Here is a 19765-nt window from a genome sequence, read left to right on the forward strand (position 1 = left end):
CCATGATCCGCGGGGCTCTGAGGCTCCAGAATGAACTCTGGTAACCCCGGCTGGATCAGTGAACTGGAAAATGTGGAGTACCGGATTTTTTTCCCCATTCATTTTCATTGAGTCCATTCCAAAATCACTTATGTCATCTGGGAGACGACAGGGGGCGCTTTTTTCCACAGTGATCGCCGGCGCCCCTCGGCTATACTCGGGTAGGCTCGGGTGATGCAATAATTTTTCAGATCGCAAAAAAAATAATAATAATAATAATTCCGAGAAATCTCGTGAGTGGCATTCTACGTCACTATTAAAAACCAGAGAAATCTCGTGAGTGGCACTCAAAGTGTTAATGACCCACCCCAATAGGGTCTTAATGGCATATGGCCCATTGCCACGACTGTTCACAACTTCCCAAGGTTCAAGCATTTTGGAGGCATTGGTACCTATCAATAACTCCACATCAGCTTGAATCCGAGGAAGGACAACCCCATCCAAGTATGGCCACTTAGCCAACTCCTCTTTGCTAATGATGTTACTTGTGGTTACGGGCATCCTCTTCTGGGTGTAGACCTTGGGCAGGTCATAGAACTGTTTCCCAGTGAGGCTGGCGATCTTCAAGTCTGTCAGCATGTAGCTGGACACAGATGCCTTTGGGCCCATGGTATGTAAGCTGATTTGTGTTTTCCTTCCTGTAAGGTTCAGCCTTCTCATTAGGGTTTCTGAACAAAATGTGTCAGTGCTGCCTGGACAAAAATGCATATGTTGTAATGATGTTGTCTCCCTTGCTGGACTTCACCTGTACAGGCAAGATTGACAGAGCCCCATTGCTGCTCCCGGCCCCTGTTTGTCCACATGTCTGCAAAGAGATCTGTGCGTTACTCACCAAAGGTTTCTTTGGCTGGTTTGTGTTGCTTGCTCTCTCCTTCTGATTTATATGAAGAACACTGGGATGGTTTTGGCTGCACACCTTGCAAGTCAAGCGCTTCTCGCAATTCCTGCTAAGATGTCCAATGCGAAGGCAGCCAAAACAGATTCCTTTTTGTCTTATAAAAGTAATCTTGTCCCTGTGTGTCTTCTCCTCCATCTGAGGACATTGATCCAGAGTGTGGTTTTTAGAGCAACATACACAAGTGTTGGTGTTGTGAGCACATGCATTTCTTTGCTTTGCAGGGGTTTCGATAGTAACTGTGGTTGCAAAACTGTCTCCTATGAATTTGGGTTTAATTTGTGATTTCATTCTGTTCATGTTCATAGGTCTACTTCCTGTATTTGGTGGTGTATTTTGAATGTCTCCGAAGACTGGGTCTGAGACAATCTTTACCTGGCGCTCAATGAATGTGACAATATTCACGGTGGTGTAGTGGTTAACACTGTCGCCTCACAGCAAGAAGGTCCAGGGTTCGATTCCCGCTTGGGGACCAGGTTTCCATGATGCCAGTTACCCAGGTGGGGTATCTCCCAGGCCTTTCTGTGTGGAGTTTGCATGTTCTCCCCGTGCTCGCAAGGGTTTCCCCCCGATAAGATAAACCCAATGGAAAAACATGCACAACAACAAGATTGCTAACGCTGTGGCGTCCTTGACGAAGACGGACAGGAGCACTTGGATTGGTCCCCTGGCGCGGCTCACGTTGACGCCTGTCTGCTCCCGGCTGCCCTTGGGGGGGAAGGACGACGGGATGGGTTAATCGCAGATACGAATTGCATGCATGCATCGCATGTGTGCCAATTGATGACCTCGGAGCAGGTCCTAAATTATAATTATAATATCCATGAATTGTGGTCTGCGATGGTGTTTTTCCATTATCGAACATACAGAGACTCTCCAATTCTCTCTGAGCTTGTATGGAAGCTTTGAAATCAATACTTTCATGTTCACTGGCATATCGAGTTCCCTCATGTACTGGACATTCTCCATAGCATTACAGCACTCCCGAAGGAAAAGAGCATAGGCTTGAAGAGATTTTATGTCTTCAGCCTTCACTAGCGGCCAGTTGAGCATCTTCTCCATGTAAGCTGCTGTGATTTTATATTCATCTCCAAAGTGTTGTTCAAGTAGGTACTTTGCCATATCATAGCCTCTGTCTGGAGCCATGTGTTGACAGCTACGCACAAGCTCTTTAGGCTGACCCCTGGTGTACTTCTCCAATAAGTACAAACAATCACCTCTGTTTCTCGTGTTCTTCTCCACACAATGAACAAAGGCTCTGACAAAGGTTCTGTACTGCAGAGGATCCCCATCAAAATATGGAATCTCTCTTGGTGGCAGTAAGTGAGTGGTTTGCTGCTCCACTAGCATTGCTGTTATCTCATTTTGTCTTTTTAATAGGTTGCATACAACTGAGGTTTCATCGCTTTGGGGTGAAATTACAGTTGGGGTCGTTAGCTGCACAGGAGCTTCCATGTGAGTTGTATTGTCCTGTGCTCCATCCCAAGACACATGTTGTCTTTGTAAAGATGGCGGTTGTGTTTGAATGGGAGTTTTTCTGTAACAACATAGATTGTTGTCTTTGCCAAAATGGGGGCTGTTGAATGGGTGTTGGCTGCATCAAGTGCATAGGTTGTTGTATTTGCCAGGGTGGTGGTTGTTGAATGGGTGCTTGTTGCTGTTGCATAGCTTGTGGTTTCCATAGTGATGGTTGTTGCACATATGATTGCTGTGCAGATGGTTGCTGCAGTTCTGGTGGTTGCATAGATGGTTGCTGTGGTTCTGGTGGCTGCATAGACGGTTGCTGTGGTAGTGATGTATATTCTTTTGCATGAGGATTGAGAGTGACTGAGGGTTCCTTTAACCTTGTTCCTTTCCTGTAGTAGGAGTCCATTCCATCGGACTGTGTGAGTGAAAGAGCTTGGTGACTGGGGGATTGTAATACTGCTATTCTTGCGTTGGTAGCTGCCAGTTGTGCATCAAGCTCCATCGTTTCCTTTTTCTTTTTCAGGATCTGTACCTGCTCTTCCAGAGCGTGTTTATCCTTTTTCAGGATCTGTTCCTTGGCTTCCAGAGCGTGTTTCAGGATCTGTTCCTGCTCTTCCAGAGCGTGTTTATCCTTTAACGCTGCAGCGCGAATCACAAGTGAAGCTCTATCTGCCTCGGCCTGTAAGCGAGCTGCTGAGGTAGAAGATCTGCTGGACCTGCTGGACCTGCTGGTATCAGACTTTGTGTGACCTTTGTGAGCAGATTTTTTACTTCCCACATTAGAAATGCTGTCATTTGGATTAATTAGATGTTGCACGTCCTCCTCATCCTTATTAACACTTTCCACATTAGAAATGCTGTCATTTGGATTAATTCGATTTTGCACGTCCTCCTCATCCTCATGAACACTTTCCACAGGTTTGGTCATTTTTGTCCATGCATTCATGTGATCAATAAAGTCATTGACATTGATCATTTTGGCTTTGAACCAAATGTCATGTTTTCCCCTTTCCTCAGGAGGTACTATTGGCAACAGAGCCTCCTGGTTTGCTGCTGCTTCCTTGCATATGTGGAGATATTGCGTAAATGCGCATTGCACCTCCTGTTTGCATCCCCTTTGCATTAACCCCAAAATCGTTTTTTGCAAGTTAGAAGCCTTGTTAAATTTAGATTTATGTAATTTATGTAATGTGTAAATTTTATCCAATAGGGCTTTTGGTGTTAATTTGCTCTTGCGTTTTGTGACCTGCTGATCGGTATCAACATTGTGTGTGATTTGACCTGTGTCCACCTCGGACTGTGTTTTAGCCACTGACACTGTGGGTGTGGGCTGTGACTTTTCAACCAATGAAGGTTCTTTACAATGAGTTTCAGCCGTGGCGGGCTGTTCAACCATAACGCTGGTCTCTGTTGGATTCTGAACACCTTTATCAGAATTCATATCAGCAATATAAGACCAACAGATTCAATATGAAACGGTACCTTTGGTTAAATCACAATAAACAAAACCCACAGTTAATCATCACATGACGTTCTAACCAAACCTTGACACACACACACGAACGGGTTGCACAACCATATACCACCAATGCATTGGAATTTTCCCTTTTTATATTTTTCTCAATTGACCCTGTGTGCACACATTTGTTTTTTATATGGCCATATAAGATATACCGGTAGCGCGCTACATACCTGTTCGTTGCGCAGCGCTGTCGGGGCCGTTTGACTTTATTCTTTGAACTTCGAAAAGTCTTCAAACAGCGCTCCTTGTCCGAGCGCTATTCAATAAACTGCTTGCGCGCAGGACAGCTCCCGATCCGTCCCCTCGCCCAAATGGTGCTGGGGCAGGTGGTGCCATCCGCTCCTTGACGGTGGTACCGTGGACAGCTCCCGATCCGTCCGCTCGCCCAAATGGTGCTGGGGCAGCTCAGCTGGTGCCGTCCGCTGCTTGCGCGCAGGACAGCTCCTCCTGGTCCGTACGCTCCCCGACGGTGCTGGGCAGCTCCTCCCGGTCCGTCCGCTCCCTGACGGTGCTGGGCAGCTTGGTCCAGATTGTCCACGTTCCGCGCAATTCCAAGCGAAACGGTGAACCAAACAGTTGTCACTAATGTCTTTCAGCGGCCTCAAAAAATCAAAACACTGTCCCGCTGATCAGCTGTTGAATCTTGAGCGCAGAGCGCGCTGTCTCGCTGATCAGCTGTTTGAATGAATCTTGAGCGCCCAGCGCGATTATCCTCGTCTTCCAATAAATAACAAAGGCAATTGTCCATTTCAAACGAAGAGCCTGAGTTTTTGACTAATGTAGACTCCTTTACCTATAAGCCTACTGCGAGGGGCAAGTGGGCTGGCTTGAGTTAGACGCGTGCTTGAAGAATTCAATGTCCAGAGTGCTCGTATCATTTTCGATATGCCAATCCTTTTATTGACCATTATCAACCAAATAATATAATACAAAAAACTCTTTTCCTAATTACACTGAACGCCGACCTATACGGCACATCAACACGAACACGACAAGACACGGTCAAAAACTGTATGGCTATTCCCCTTGCGCACCTGGGGCTCGTCACCCACTGATCAGTATATATGGGTAACCACCCCCTGTGGTGGTTGCCATGGTGACTGATAATGCCAAACCTCTGCACCGTGAGTTAAAATAAAACTAAATAAACAGAAGGGCATTTTGGCTCCAACACACGTATTTGGGGACATCTGCTCTCAAAATCGCCTACTACCGCAGAGATTCTGGGTTCGAATCCAGCTTTCAGCGGTACCTCCGGCTTGGTCAGTCGTCCCTACGAACACAATTGTGAAGCCGGTCGGGTATGAGTCCTGGTCATTGCAAACAGGGGATCTGGGGGCGATAGCGTGAACCTCTGCACGCGTTACGTTCCCCCAGTGAAACTCCTCGCTGTCAGGTGAAAAGAAGCGGCTGGCGACTCCACATATGTATCGGACAGTGGGGCAATGTGCGCAACGACCAGGAAGGCATAACGACTAAATTGGGGATGGGAGAAAAATATAGAAAGAAAGAAAGAAAGAAAGAAAGAAAGAAAGAAAGAAAGAAAGAAAGAAAGAAAGAAAGAAAGAAAGAAAGAAAGAAAGAAAGAAAGAAAGAAAGAAAGAAAGAAAGAAAGAAAGAAAGAAAGAAAAACTTTTTTAATAATTGGCCGTTCTTGTGAGAGGGGGGAAGAAAGGCGAAAAGGTTCTCCACTGCTCCTAGCTGCCCCTCACTGCTCCTCACTGCTCCTCACTGCTCCTCACTGCTCCTCTCTGCTCCTCACTGCTCCTCACTGCTCCTCACTGCTCCTCACTGCTCCTCTCTGCTCCTCACTGCTCCTCACTGCTCCTCACTGCTCCTCTCTGCTCCTCACTGCTCCTCACTGCTCCTCGCTGCTCCTCACTGCTCCTCACTGCTCCTCACTGCTCCTCTCTGCTCCTCACTGCTCCTCACTGCTCCTCACTGCTCCTCACTGCTCCTCTCTGCTCCTCACTGCTCCTCACTGCTCCTCTCTGCTCCTCACTGCTCCTCACTGCTCCTCACTGCTCCTAGCTGCTCCTCACTGCTCCTCACTGCTCCTAGCTGCTCCTCGCTGCTCCTAGCTGCTCCTCACTGCTCCTCTCTGCTCCTCTCTGCTCCTCACTGCTCCTAGCTGCTCCTCACTGCTCCTCTCTGCTCCTCTCTGCTCCTCACTGCTCCTAGCTGCTCCTCACTGCTCCTCTCTGCTCCTCACTGCTCCTCACTGCTCCTCACTGCTCCTAGCTGCTCCTCACTGCTCCTCACTGCTCCTAGCTGCTCCTCTCTGCTCCTCACTGCTCCTCACTGCTCCTCACTGCTCCTAGCTGCTCCTCACTGCTCCTAGCTGCTCCTCTCTGCTCCTCACTGCTCCTCACTGCTCCTCACTGCTCCTCACTGCTCCTAGCTGCTCCTCACTGCTCCTCACTGCTCCTCACTGCTCCTCTCTGTTCCTAGCTGCTCCTCTCTGCTCCTCACTGCTCCTCACTGCTCCTAGCTGCTCCTCACTGCTCCTAGCTGCTCCTCACTGCTCCTCACTGCTCCTCACTGCTCCTCTCTGTTCCTAGCTGCTCCTCTCTGCTCCTCACTGCTCCTCACTGCTCCTAGCTGCTCCTCACTGCTCCTCACTGCTCCTCACTGCTCCTCTCTGCTCCTAGCTGCTCCTCTCTGCTCCTCACTGCTCCTAGCTGCTCCTCTCTGCTCCTCACTGCTCCTAGCTGCTCCTCGCTGCTCCTAGCTGCTCCTAGCTGCTCCTCACTGCTCCTCACTGCTCCTCACTGCTCATCACTGCTCCTCACTGCTCCTCTCTGCTCCTCACTGCTCCTCACTGCTCCTCACTGCTCCTCACTGCTCCTCACTGCTCCTCACTACTCCTCGCAGGTGCTAGTTTAGATACAGGTGCTAGTTTAGATACAGGTGCTAGTTTAGATACAGGTGCTAGTTTAGATACAGGTGCTAGTTTAGATACAGGTGCTAGTTTAGTAGCATTTGCAAAGTGTCAGTATCCATGTCCATGATACATGTAGTTTCGCTGAAAGCTGATTTGGAGATGAAATTGTCCAATCTTTAACTTTTTTGTAAATTGTTCCAGTCTGTGGGCACGGCAGACTGAAATGCTGATTGACCAATTACTGACTGTGTTTTGGGGATTTTCAGCAGGATGAGGATCTGTAGACAGCAGGTGCAAATTTTGCAACAACACCCGTTCTTCAAATCTCATCCTGCTGAAAATCCCCAAAACACACTCAGCAGGGTGGCAATTATATGACGGCCACAACGGCCATGGCCGCCAATGCCCCTCGCTCTGGCCGTTGTGCCCGGAAAATAATTGCCCCCCCCCCTAGGGCCAACATGGCCTTTGTGCCCCTAGCTGTCAAAATATTGAGGTTTTAACGTTCGACGGTCCTCATATGGGCCGTCGCTCCTGTGCGTCTGTCGGCTCCGGGCTGCGTTTCTCCTGATCATTCAATACATTGTTGGAAAGTTGAATTTGCTGCTATTCGATCGTCACCACACTCAACCTATTGTTTGCTTCAGGTCTCGATTTACAAGACGAAATATCCGGCGAGCATCATTTGACAAGCCGTTCTGCCGAGTGACCACTTGTAGCGAAGGAGCATCTGCTCCGAAAGCGATCCCAGACGAGCACTGGTTGCAACGAGAAGGGGGCAGAAGAAGACCAACAAGTTATTTGTTTCGACTCGCACGTCTGAATGAATGGAAGCGGACGGGCATTTTGGATACTTGGAATTATTGCGGTACGCACATTACAAAAACCTTTGTAAAACACACATGGGACTTTTATAAACTTTGGATCTGTATGACTATAAGACTTCAGGCTATGGAAACGTTATGTTTTCAAGCTCCTACCTCTCAGCTGTAACCCAAAAATAGGCATCTGGCAACAAGTCAACACAAAAGTAAGGAGCAAATATTTAATTGTGCTCAAACCTCTGTTGTTCTATTACATTAGCACTCAAAGTGATTTTGATTTTGTGTATGACACTTCAGAATGTTACCTTTCAAAAGAGACAAGATTCATGCATGTGCTATAAGTATAAAGTATAATAAATCGCAAATTACTTTGGGTATGCAATCGACATGCGTTTTATGCAAAATTTGCAAGACTGTTAAGGGGTTATCCCATCATGATGGAAAAGAATCCCGACCCGAAATTAATTCAGTGTCTGGTAAATGTTAGTGGGTTAGATGCAGCGTAATGTTTTGCCTGCGTGCGCACTGCGCAACCAATGAGTTACAAGTCTGTAGGGCTGACCCCTATTAGTCGATTAGTCGACTAATCGGTCGAAAGGAGCCGTAGTCGACTGGCCAACCTCTTAGTCGAATATAAAAAAAGTATCATTCTTTCCAAAAGAAAAGAGGCCTAGAAGCATGGCTAATGCTAATGGCACGCATACCAGAGGCTAACTGCCTATGAAAACAGGCACAGAGGCACTGAAAGAGGATTTCACCCATCTAATGAACACACTAGACTAGACAAATATCAAGATGTGTCCATCAGTGGACCAATTGCATGCTTTTGCAGAGGACAAGAAGCCTTCAGTCGACTCCTTCAGACATTAAGCACCCCCCACAGCCCAAATGGAATGATAAAAAAAATAAAAAATAAAAAATTATAAATATTATACTTTTTTTATTTTTTATTTTTTATTTTTTATTTTTTGTCGACCAATAGTCGACTAACGGCTAATTTTGGCCAATCATAGTCGACCATCCAAATCCTTAGTCGGGGACAGCCCTACAAGTCTGCGAATCAAGTTCAAGTTCACGTCCGTTCGCTTCAGGTAGGGGACAGACAGGTCACTCACGCACCAACACCATTCAAGGCAGGTTGCTTCACCTCAGACCACAGCGTGCTAGCTAGCTAAGCTTGACTGAATCAAACCTCTGTTTTAATAGCACGTAACGTAGCACTAATTTATCTGCTTTACTAGTTCCGATTTAGCTAGCTAAGCTAACATTAAACCATATGGGCCAAGAGAAGGCCTTGGGCGTGAACCCCAGACGGAATCTGAGTCAGAGTCAGATTAAAGGCACAACCTGAGAGCAAGAGTGCCTTTAAAGACACTTTATATTCTTTATTCATTGTGTTTTATTGCTCTACTGTAAGGGAGGGAGGGTGGTGGGTGGGCGACGGGAAAGGTTTTTGTTTTGTTTGAGGAGAATAGCGCTTTCATTTTCCATTGTTGTTTGTTTTTAATCTATCCATCAATAACTACATTTATTCAATTGAAATTAAATTAAAGGTTCCAAATCCACTTATTTTATTGGCATGTGGCCTTTGTGCCCTAAAAGAAAGTTGTGACACAGAAGTCCAAATGGCCTTGCCCTTAAAATTGTGTAATTTCCACCCTGACATCAGTTTCAACAAACTACACAGGTAGGGGGGTGACAGACCAAGGAGAGTTTTATAGATGAACATAAACCAGTGTATTTCACGACGGGTGTGTAGGGATGGCCAGTTTATAGAGGAATATAAAGTGCAGTGGTGAGTTCTGAAAGGGGCATTTGTAGCTAAACGGATTTTAAGCTAGTTTTGCAAGCAGATCAAGTATGACGTCATCAACCAGAATCTGAATCAGAAAGGTCTATATTGCCAAGTAGTTTACACATACAAGGAATTTGATTTGGTCGTTTGGTGTGACATTAATGGACAAACAGTCTGATAGGCAGGCTTTAATTGGAAACAGGAAATCAGCACATCGTTGATATTTTTGGTCTTCAGTGCTGGCATACAGTACGTTCAGCCCAACCACTGATTATATGTCATATGTGGTGTAGCTTTCTTTGAAATGCCATTTTGGGAAGACAAATGAGTCACATAAAATGGTAAATGGCAGATTTATATAGCGTTTTACAATTTGTTCCTCACATTTTACCCATTCACTCACACATTCACACACCGACGGTGGAGGTGACCATGCAAGGTGCCCACCTGCTCATCTGGAGCAGTTAGGGGTGAAGTGTCTTGCTCAAGTCACACTTCGACTCGCTGCCCGGGAGGAGCGGGAATCGAACTGGGAATTTCCCGATTTCCAGACGACTGTTGTACCTCCTGAGCCGCTGTCGCCCCGTTATAGTATATTCAGCGGTATCCTAACGCGACCCTGCTCTCGGCCACAAGTCTGAGATTTATGGAAACACATTTCGGGGCACAGACAGGGTCCTGCAACAACCTTGGTCACGACATCCGCCGGCCGACATCACTTTCAATTTAATTCAGCCCTGCACACTATTCATCATCCTGTCATTTATAGTCAAGTTATCATGTGACTAAATGTCCTGGGCAAAAACAATGCTGATTTCTTTTGCACATAATCTCACACACATCCCAAAAACTCTAAAACAGTTTTGCACACATTCATTTAGTTTGACACTATTATTGAGAATAATGCGTTTGAATTTGGCCACCAGTGAGGTCATCGGGGACATTTGATCCGCGTGTACGGCTCAATGAACTGATAAGGTAGCAGTCCCTATAAGACAGGGTGTTGTTATTTCTTCATCTACATCATTTCATGGAGCTGTAATGAACACAACACAAGGATTCAATGCCCCCGATGACGTCACTGGTGGCCAAATTCAAACTACTTTACTCAAAATTACTGTCAAACTAAATGAATGTGTGCAAAAGATGTTCAGAGGTTTTTGCACGTGTGTGAGATTATGTGCAAAATAAATCATCATTGTTCTTTGGTGACCTTGGGATGTAGGGATGGAGGAGGTCAGCCAGGTACCGGGGGGCAAGGGAGTGAAGGGCTTTGTAGGTGACGAGGAGGATCTTAAAATGTATGCAGGACTTGATTGGAAGCGAGTGGAGGTGTGCGACGTGTTGGCACTCTATGACACTACTATCTCATGGCAAGGTTTTTTGACAATTTGGGACAGACTGACAGACGGACCGAGTAATACTGACCTCTTTGTTTGGGCTAAATCAGAAATAAATCTCGGGATGGCAATTCAAAGATGAATTCCTCCCCCGGCCAGGACGCACACGCAATAGGCACTGAGGGGACATGGAGAAGACCAGGTGCAGAGAGTAAGCTGAGGTAACAGAGCGTCAGCAACGTCCATCAAGCACTGCCACTCGGGACAGCCATAGGGGCTGCAGGGTCATAATGAGAAACTTGATTGCAACGAGATCTATAATTGAAAAATAATTGAAAATGTCCATCTCTAGCTCATTGCTTCTTTCTCGGTGTTGTAGGGTAGCATGGGAGTGTGTGTTCATCTAAACGTGTGCACTGTAGAACCCATGTCTTCTATAACCCTGCCCATACCTGTACCTCCCCTCCCCGCCCCCCCCCCCCCCCCCCTATGCTGCTATGACGCCCGCATTTCCCCAAAGGGGATCAATAAGGGAATATCTTATCTTACAGTAATGTTACCTTTATGTCATCTGATCTGAAGTACAAGAAAAGTAGGTTTTAAAAAAACGACTTTTCTATCCCTTCCGCCTCCAGTAGCTATCTTGTGCCCTCTCCAATTATTCGTATTGCCTGCCTACTCTTTCTTTTCATCTCTCTCTCTCTGCGGTAATGAATGTTAATGGATCTTAGTGTCAGATCAGATGAAAAGCTGTTTACAGGACAGGCAACCATCACCACCCCAGCATGCTGCTCCTCCAGTCAGACCAAAGCCATGGAACACACACCCTGCGGTTTGAAAAGAGGATCAGAAATATTCCCAACCAGGCAAGAGCAATGGAACAGCCTGTGGTGTTTTTTTTTTACAGAGCCCTCTGGGACCAATCAGAGCCTGCCCTGTAGCTTTGTTGCCATGGGATACACAGATGATAATGATGTACAGAAATGTCAAAGTCAGCTGGTGTCGTTGGAGATGAAACCAAACGACATTAAGATCTAAAGAATGAAATGTACCCCCCCACACCCCCACACCCCACGCCTGCTAGAGCTACGGTACATGAATGTTACAGCAGTTACCAGTTTAACCCTTTCACTACCACACTACAGAAGGTTAACCGTCTGTAGTGTGGTAGTGAAAGGGTTACCCGTCTGTAGTGTGGTAGTGAAAGGGTTAACCTTCTGTATTGTCACAGTGAAAGGGTTAACCATTTGGTAGTGTGGTAGTGAAAGGGTTATACTCACTTTATGTACTAATAATATGAGGTACCAGTAGGAAATAATACCGGTATGCTAGATCCATCGAATAATGAATTTCTCATTAACTTTCTCCCAATTAATCCTCTCAGTAGTCAAGGCTTCCGGTAGAATCCAGCATCTAATTAGATAATTTCCCCCCAAAAAAAAAGAAAAAAAGGGCAATATTAAATGTACTTTAATCATCTGCATGAAATAGTTTTTACTTTCACTGTCGCTGACGTCATGTTATTATGGACTCCTACCGTGGGGAGCCGTACTCATCTGCTCCTGCTTCCCCTGGGAAATATGGTCTTTCTGCTTGTATGGATAAGACAAAGCTGTACCTCGCTGGAGGAGGGGGGGGGGGGGGGGGGGAGTAGTTACAGTAAAAGGGCCCAGCTGACCACGGTGCTTTGTGTGCATGCTGTGTAGTCATGCATATAAGCACAACTGAATGGTCCCTTTTTCACAACAAAGGATGTTGTCACGGGGTGGGAAAAACATGGCAACTAATCACAGTTTGGGTCCACTTGAAAAATAACTCTCAACAAGCTGTCCCTGACCAAGAGAGTTGAGGAGACATCAGACGCACAATAAAAACAAAGGCTATATTACATGTGAACAACCACCGAGATTAATAAGGCACAGAACTGATGAATGTCATTCAGGCTTACTCAAAATCATATTGCTAATACTACCGAACAGGTGGCCTCCCTCCACACTTTAAAATGTCAACTTCCAGAGAGCTACTGTACCACAGCGCTTGCCCCTTCGTCTGACATTTGTTTTGTCAGCTTATAATTACTTGCTTTCCTGCTGCTGGCTGGCTGACTGGCTCTCTGCCCTGACTGTTAGCTAACAAGGAACTAACTCACCTAAAGGAAGTGGACCCAGTTTAATTCAGTTTCATCTTTATTTGATATCAGTAATGACGTCGAGATATACAAAACATAAAAAAAAAAAAAAAAAAAAAAATTAAAAACAACTACAGACTTTAGTGAAATGGTTTTCTATTAAAGATTTGAACCGACCAATAGGTACAAATGAATTGAGTTTTAACCCTTTCACTGCCACACTGCCAAAGGGTTAACCATTTCACTGCAACAATACAGAAGGTTAACCCTTTCACTGCCACACAATTCAGTGCAAACTCTAGGAACCTTAACTGTAAAAGCCAATCACCAGGGTGAGTATGACAAGAATCCAGAGCTCCAATCCAGCAATGAAGTGAGTATGGTGGTAGGTCACCAATAACGGCCTTATACAGAAACAGGTGCCAATGCAAGTCAATGCAATATTAATGTTAAAAAAACAGCATCTCTGTTTACAAATCTATTACATGTCTATCGAAAAGGATATACAAAGGTATTGTTTTAGCAGATTTCTGTGTTACTGATTCTTATTCTGTGTGGTGCAGGTGTTTTCTTTAAGGTTTGAACACAGCAGTAGGATCCTAATAAAGGTGTGATCAGGTGCAATCTGAGAGGGGGGGGGGTGTTGTGGGTAGAACCGTTCTCACACTCACACCTGCACCAGGAGCCTTTCCCTTGCTCTCCGCTGTCCTCATCACACCCTCTCTGTGTCAACAGTTACCCCTGGTTACACCCTCTCTGTGTCAACAGTTACCCCTGGTTACACCCGCAGCCCGGCAGCCAGGATGACGCATAGCTCCAATAGTAGCAGTAGTCATGAAGGAATGTTTACATCATTCACTATTTGATTTGATTTTGATTTGATTTTATTAGGGATCCCCATTAGCTGGTGCGATAGCAACCAGCTAGTCTTCCTGGGGTCCACACACAAAAAAACACAAAAACAATCACCATTGCAAAAAAACAAAATTATTAAAAGTCAGTACACACAATGCATAATGAACCTACTGTAACAATTAATATAGCTAAAATTACATTAGTGTAAAACAAAAACAAAAAACCACTTTACAGTGTTAAAAACAATTTAAAAACAATTTAAGATTCTTTTTAAAAGTGAATCTACTGTAAATGCAGCAGAGGTTCCGAGGCAGGCCATTCCACAGAGTTAATGCTCTAAAAATAAAAGATCTCCCCAGAGCGCTGGTTCTAGGACCTGGCAATTCAAGCTGCCCACTACTGGAACCTCTAGTCTAGTGTAATGCTTACTGTGTCACTATGGACACAGTAAAACACGAGACGAATGACAACTACCGAATTCATTAATTATATGAATATATTAATATATGAATTATATTAAATGGTAAATGGTGCATTTATATAGCACTTTTATCCAAAGCGCTTCAAAAATTATTTTGTTTCCTCACATTCACACACCGACGGCGGAGGCGACCATACAAGGTGTCAACCTGCTCATCGGGGGCAGTTAGGGGTTAAGTGTCTTTGCTCAAGGACACTTCGACACGCTGACCGGGAGGTGTGGGAATCGAACTGGGAACCTTCCCAATTACAAGATGACCACTCGACCTCCTGAGCCACTGTCGCCCCCGTGTGACTGTGGCTGATGTGCATGTGTGGTGACTGACCACAGGTCAGATTTGGGGGTGTATAATGTTCAGTCACATCTATATACTCGCCCGCAATATTAGTGTAAATGTACATTTGGATATGCAGTGGTTAGGAATTGGTCGCAGCACATACAAACAAGGCCCAAGGTTAAAGGTTAAAGGTACTGACTGAGGGACTCAGGCTCCTCTCTCTCTGACCGGAGTCCTCATAGTTCTCTAGGGCCTTCTGTGCCCTGGTCGGAGTTGGACGTCATTGATAGTATCTCTCTCTCTCTCTCTCTCTCTCTCTCTCTCTCTCTCTCTCTCTCTCTCTCTCTCTCTCTCTCTCTCTCGCTCTCTCTCTCTCTCTCTCTCTCTCTCTCTCTCTCTCTCTCTCTCTCTCTCTCTCTCTCTCTCTCTCTCTCTCTCTCTCTCTCTCTCTCTCTCTCTCTCTCTCTCTCCCCCCCGCCCCGGGTCTCACTGACCTTCCTCGCTCTTGGTGATGTGTCTTCCTCAGGAAGAGCAAGAGCAAGCACCCTCCGGCCGGAGAGAAGGGGACGTCTGTGAATATGGTGAGGCGCGGTTTTATCTTTTCGTTTCTCTCCTGTTTAGTGGATTCCTTATCTTCCCTGTTTGTGTATGGCAAAAATGTGTGTGTGTGTGTGTGTGTGTGTGCGCGTGTGTGTGTGTGTGTGCGTGCGCGTGCGTGTGTGTGTGTGCAAAAGTCTGGGTGCATGTGTTTGTGTGTGTGTGTGTGTGTGTGTGTGTGCATTTGCATGCAAAAGTCGGGGTGCATGTGTGTGTGTGCATGCGTGCGCAAAAGCTTGGGTGCACGTGTGTGTGTGTGTGTGTGTGTGTGTGTGTGTGCAAAAGTCTGGGTGCATGTGTTTGTGTGTGTGTGTGTGTGTGTGTGTGTGCATTTGCATGCAAAAGTCGGGGTGCATGTGTGTGTGTGCATGCGTGCGCAAAAGCTTGGGTGCACGTGTGTGTGTGTGTTTGTGCGTGCATGCACACGCATAACCTTGCGTCTAGTATGTACGCGGCTGTCTGGGTGCTTTCACGTACATGTCTGTCTCTATATCAGCAGGGCACCCTTCGACATCCCAAACTGAACTCCATGAGCAAATCTGACACGAGGCTTCACGAGATCAACCGCCTGCCCTGCAACGGGAACGGTAAGTGACGAGGGACAGTTAGGACGGCGGTTAACAAGCACAGTGGTAAACCAAGGAAACAATAACAGAAGGAAGGGTCGTCGTGTCACTGGGTAGCGCGTGAACGCACGTCGGTGCCAAATGTAGAAACCCCCCGACATTGAGCTGAATGGGATCAGCCGTCTCCCTGTTCATGTGTTGCATTGTCTCCCTGTTCATTTGTTGCATTGTTAACTAGCTAACGTTTGATATATTGGTTGATGTATATTTCCTCAGATAGCTGGTGTATTTAGAATTTGAATACAGGCTTCAATAGGGAGGTGTAGTCTGACGTCACTTTGAACCGCGTGCGCGGTTCACCCGTTTAGGGATTCATCATTGGGAAAATGGATTATCGGCTATTGTAATAATTATGCCTCACGGACATTGGCAAGCTTTCCATTTTTGCACAAAATGAGGTCCCTTCTATCGCTAACATTATTGTTTAAGCATTTTTTGGTTGAAAATACAATTTGACGTAATTATTTTACGATTAATTGTGAATATTTTCACGTTGAGCTATAGATTGTGGATGAATACGCACAGAAAGGTACACCATGCAAATGTTCATGCTTTATTTGTTTTAAACTAGACGATTTTTGGAAATGGGCAATGGGGAAATACGTTGCGATTTCAAGCGAGGTGGACCTGCCGGAAACAACAATGACGTAACCACTACACCTCCCTATAGACCAGGAAGTAACCACTACACCTCCCTATAGACCAGGAAGTAACCACTGCACCTCCCTGTTGAACTGGCACCAGAGTCTGGCACCAAGCAGAGCATAGAACGCTGGTATTTTGACACGATGACCCTTCCTTCTTTTTTTGTTTTTTTTATCTTTTCCCCCCTCCTTTTTCCTCAGTTTTTCTCCCATCCCAATGTTAGTCGTTATGCCAATTCCCAATCCCCTTCCTGGTCGCTGCGCACCTACCCCATACGGTCGGTCTGGGAGAGTGGAGGCTACCACGTGCTTCCTCCGACACACGTCTAGCCAATCAACCGCTTCTTTTCACCTGGCATCGCGGACTCTCACTGAGAGGGTGTAACGTGTGGAAGGATCACACTACCCCCCTTAGATCCTTTCCTTGCTGAGCAGGCGCCCCGACCGAACTGTAGGAGTCGCTGTTTACAACGACCAGGACCCACCCACCGGCTTTCCCACCCTCTAACACTGCCAATTGTGTGAGTACGACGGCCCGGCCAAGCCGGAAGCAACGCAGAGAGCTGGGCTCGATACCAGTATCTCCTGCGTTGGTGGCGGGCGCCTTGCCCACTGTGCCACCCGGCCGCCCGACCCTTCCTTCTTTTATAGTTTCTTTGTGCTAAACACAGTACCTCTGGTTTCCTCCCACACTATAAAGACATCATGTCAGGTACATACTGTACATACTGTACATCACCACTGATCCCCGGGGCTCCAGACTGTGGCTGCCGACTGCTCCTAACTACTGGTTGCGATGGTTAAAGAGGACGAATTCCGGATGTAGGTAAAATATGCTTGATAAATAAAGATAACTTAACTTAATTCAATGGAGCTGCTTTGGATGCAACAGGGGTGATCTGCAAAGCAAAAAACAGACAACAAAGAGACACACAAGGTCAAAACGGATTTATTTTCCCTGACCACAAGAGCTTCCATTGTGATTAAAGCAATAATGGAACCACTTACCTGCACATTAATATTCAGATATCGTTTGTGAATATTCTGTCTATGAGACAGATGTAAACACTGCACCCTGTTGGTAATACACAGGACAGTGGGGCGTTGTCTAGTTTGCTGTTTACTGTTGGGCTTTCTTTTTCTCACTGTGTGAGAGAGTTCTGTTTCCATGGTAATACTCGCAAATATTCAGTTATCTCGTGTACAGTATGTGGGCACATTGATAATTGAAGTTGATAATTAATCTCAAGCCCCATCCTCTTTCCTTCATCCTCCAATCACAACCGTTGCTTCATTAGTTCGAGGAAAGCGACAGTTGTGATTGGAGGATCAGATCAATTGTCAATGTGCTTGAGATAGGTCAATTGTGATATGACAATGAATTCTGTCTATGACCCTAACCAGGATTAGTCAGTATCCACATCTATGGTAAGTCCCTAACCAGGATATTATCCAGTACATAGAACATTACTCTGCATGTTCTCAGTTTCAAGTTCTGTGCATGTTCTCAGTTTCAAGTTCAAGTTTCAAGTTTTGTTTTATTTGTCATTATAGTGAAATGTTTGGTCCCTCCTGAGATTTTGCTTCATACAGTAAAGAATAAAGACCAAACACTATACAATACATACACAATACAATATACAAAACTATAGGTAGAAGAGGTAGCGCAAATCTGTTTGGCAAATAAATAGATAAAATACGGTGTAATGTAAAGTGTTTTAAAGTTAATGTTAAAGGTGAGTGTTTAAAGTGAGTGTGTCATGTGGATGTTGTGTGCAGTGAGTGTAGATTGTAGAATGAACACGTTAGTGTTTCATAGAGTCCACATTGAGCAGCCTGGTGGGCTGGGGATAGTGCTTGTCCTCAGACTCTACCTAGTTTCCCTGTTTAATTTTATTTAATATAACTTTATTGTCCACCAAGGTGGAAAATTGTCTTCGGCACCAAACAGAAACATCAACACACGAAGCCAGAAGGCAGCTAGCACGGCAGAAAACACAAACAACTGTACAAGCAAAACTGTACATTGGAATATTGACAAAACCATACTTGGTCCATACAGTACATTGGAGGGGGTTGGGTTAGGACATTTACATTGGCCAGTTTCGAATTGCAGTCTCCCGTGTTCTTTGAGAGTGTTTTGAAAGTGGGTAGTGATTCACATTCCTTTACAGCTTTGGGTAGGTCGTACCACATTGATGTGGCATAATTGTGAAACGTGTTTAGTCCCTTGTTTGAGCCGAATCTGGGTTTAACATGATTTGTGGAGCTCCCTCTGGTGTTGTGATCGTGGTATTCACTGACCTTTGGGCAGAGACAGGGTTAAAGATTAGAAACACATAAAACACAAACAGGCATAGACAGGGTTAAAGATAGAAACACAGAAAACAAGGCGGCTGGGTTTGATTGATTGATTGATTGAAAACTTTATTAACAGATTGCAGAATGGGTACATACAGTACCCATAGGTGCGTAGGGGGTGGCGTAGCGGAGATTGCGCTCGTCACCAATGCAAGAGACTCCGGTCTCTACTCCCTGAGTCAGCATTGCCTGCGGCTTGGGCCAGCCGTCATACTATCTCAATTGGCAGAGTCAGCGGGTGGAAAGTCGATGGGTGGGGATTGGACGTTGTGGACAGCGACTCCTACAGGTCGGTTGGTGCGCCTGTACAGCAGAGACAGGAAGTATCGGGGGCAGCGTGAGCCTCCCACGCGTTACTCCTCGCCACTGAGAGTCTGCGCTGTCTGGTGAAAAGATGCAACAGGCTGCCTCCTCGTGTACCGGAGGGGACACGTGATGCAAGGCTTCTATCCTCACTACAGCCGACCAGTGGGAGGCATAGTCTAGCAACGTTCAAGACAGGGGAGGGGAGAATTGGAAATACGAAATTGGGATGGGAGAAAAATAGAAAATAAGGAGAAAAGTGGATAAAAAAAAGAAACAGAAAACACAAACAGGCATAGACAGGGTTAAACATTAGAAACACATAAAACACAAACAGGCATAGACAGGGTTAAAGATAGAAACACAGAAAACAAGGCGGCTGGGTGGCGTAGCGGAGATTGCGCTCGTCACCAATGCAAGAGACTCCGGTCTCGACTCCCCGAGTCAGCATTGCCTGCGGCTTGGGCCAGCCGTCATACTATCTCAATTGGCAGAGTCAGCGGGTGGAAAGTCGATGGGTGGGGATTGGACGTTGTGGACAGCGACTCCTACAGGTCGGTTGGTGCGCCTGTACAGCAGAGACAGGAAGTATCGGGGGCAGCGTGAGCCTCCCACGCGTTACTCCTCGCCACTGAGAGTCTGCGCTGTCTGGTGAAAAGATGCAACAGGCTGCCTCCTCGTGTACCGGAGGGGACACGTGATGCAAGGCTTCTATCCTCACTACAGC

General features: G+C 46.0%; 1 protein-coding gene across 1 annotated transcript in view; it reads left to right on the forward strand.

Moving 5' to 3' along the window:
- The window catches only part of LOC311244123 (uncharacterized protein), a gene marked incomplete at its 5' end in the record, with an annotated part of 47493 nt that overhangs the window by 2414 nt on the left and 25314 nt on the right, over nt 1–19765 (forward strand). The window contains 2 exons of the mRNA XM_084333533.1: nt 15034–15088; nt 15601–15691. Coding sequence (XP_084189659.1) covers nt 15034–15088; nt 15601–15691 — 146 coding nt within the window. The remainder of the gene's footprint in view (nt 1–15033; nt 15089–15600; nt 15692–19765) is intronic.

Source organism: Notolepis coatsorum (assembly GCF_963971535.1).
Source record: "Notolepis coatsorum genome assembly, chromosome: 17".
NCBI lineage: Eukaryota > Metazoa > Chordata > Actinopteri > Aulopiformes > Paralepididae > Notolepis > Notolepis coatsorum.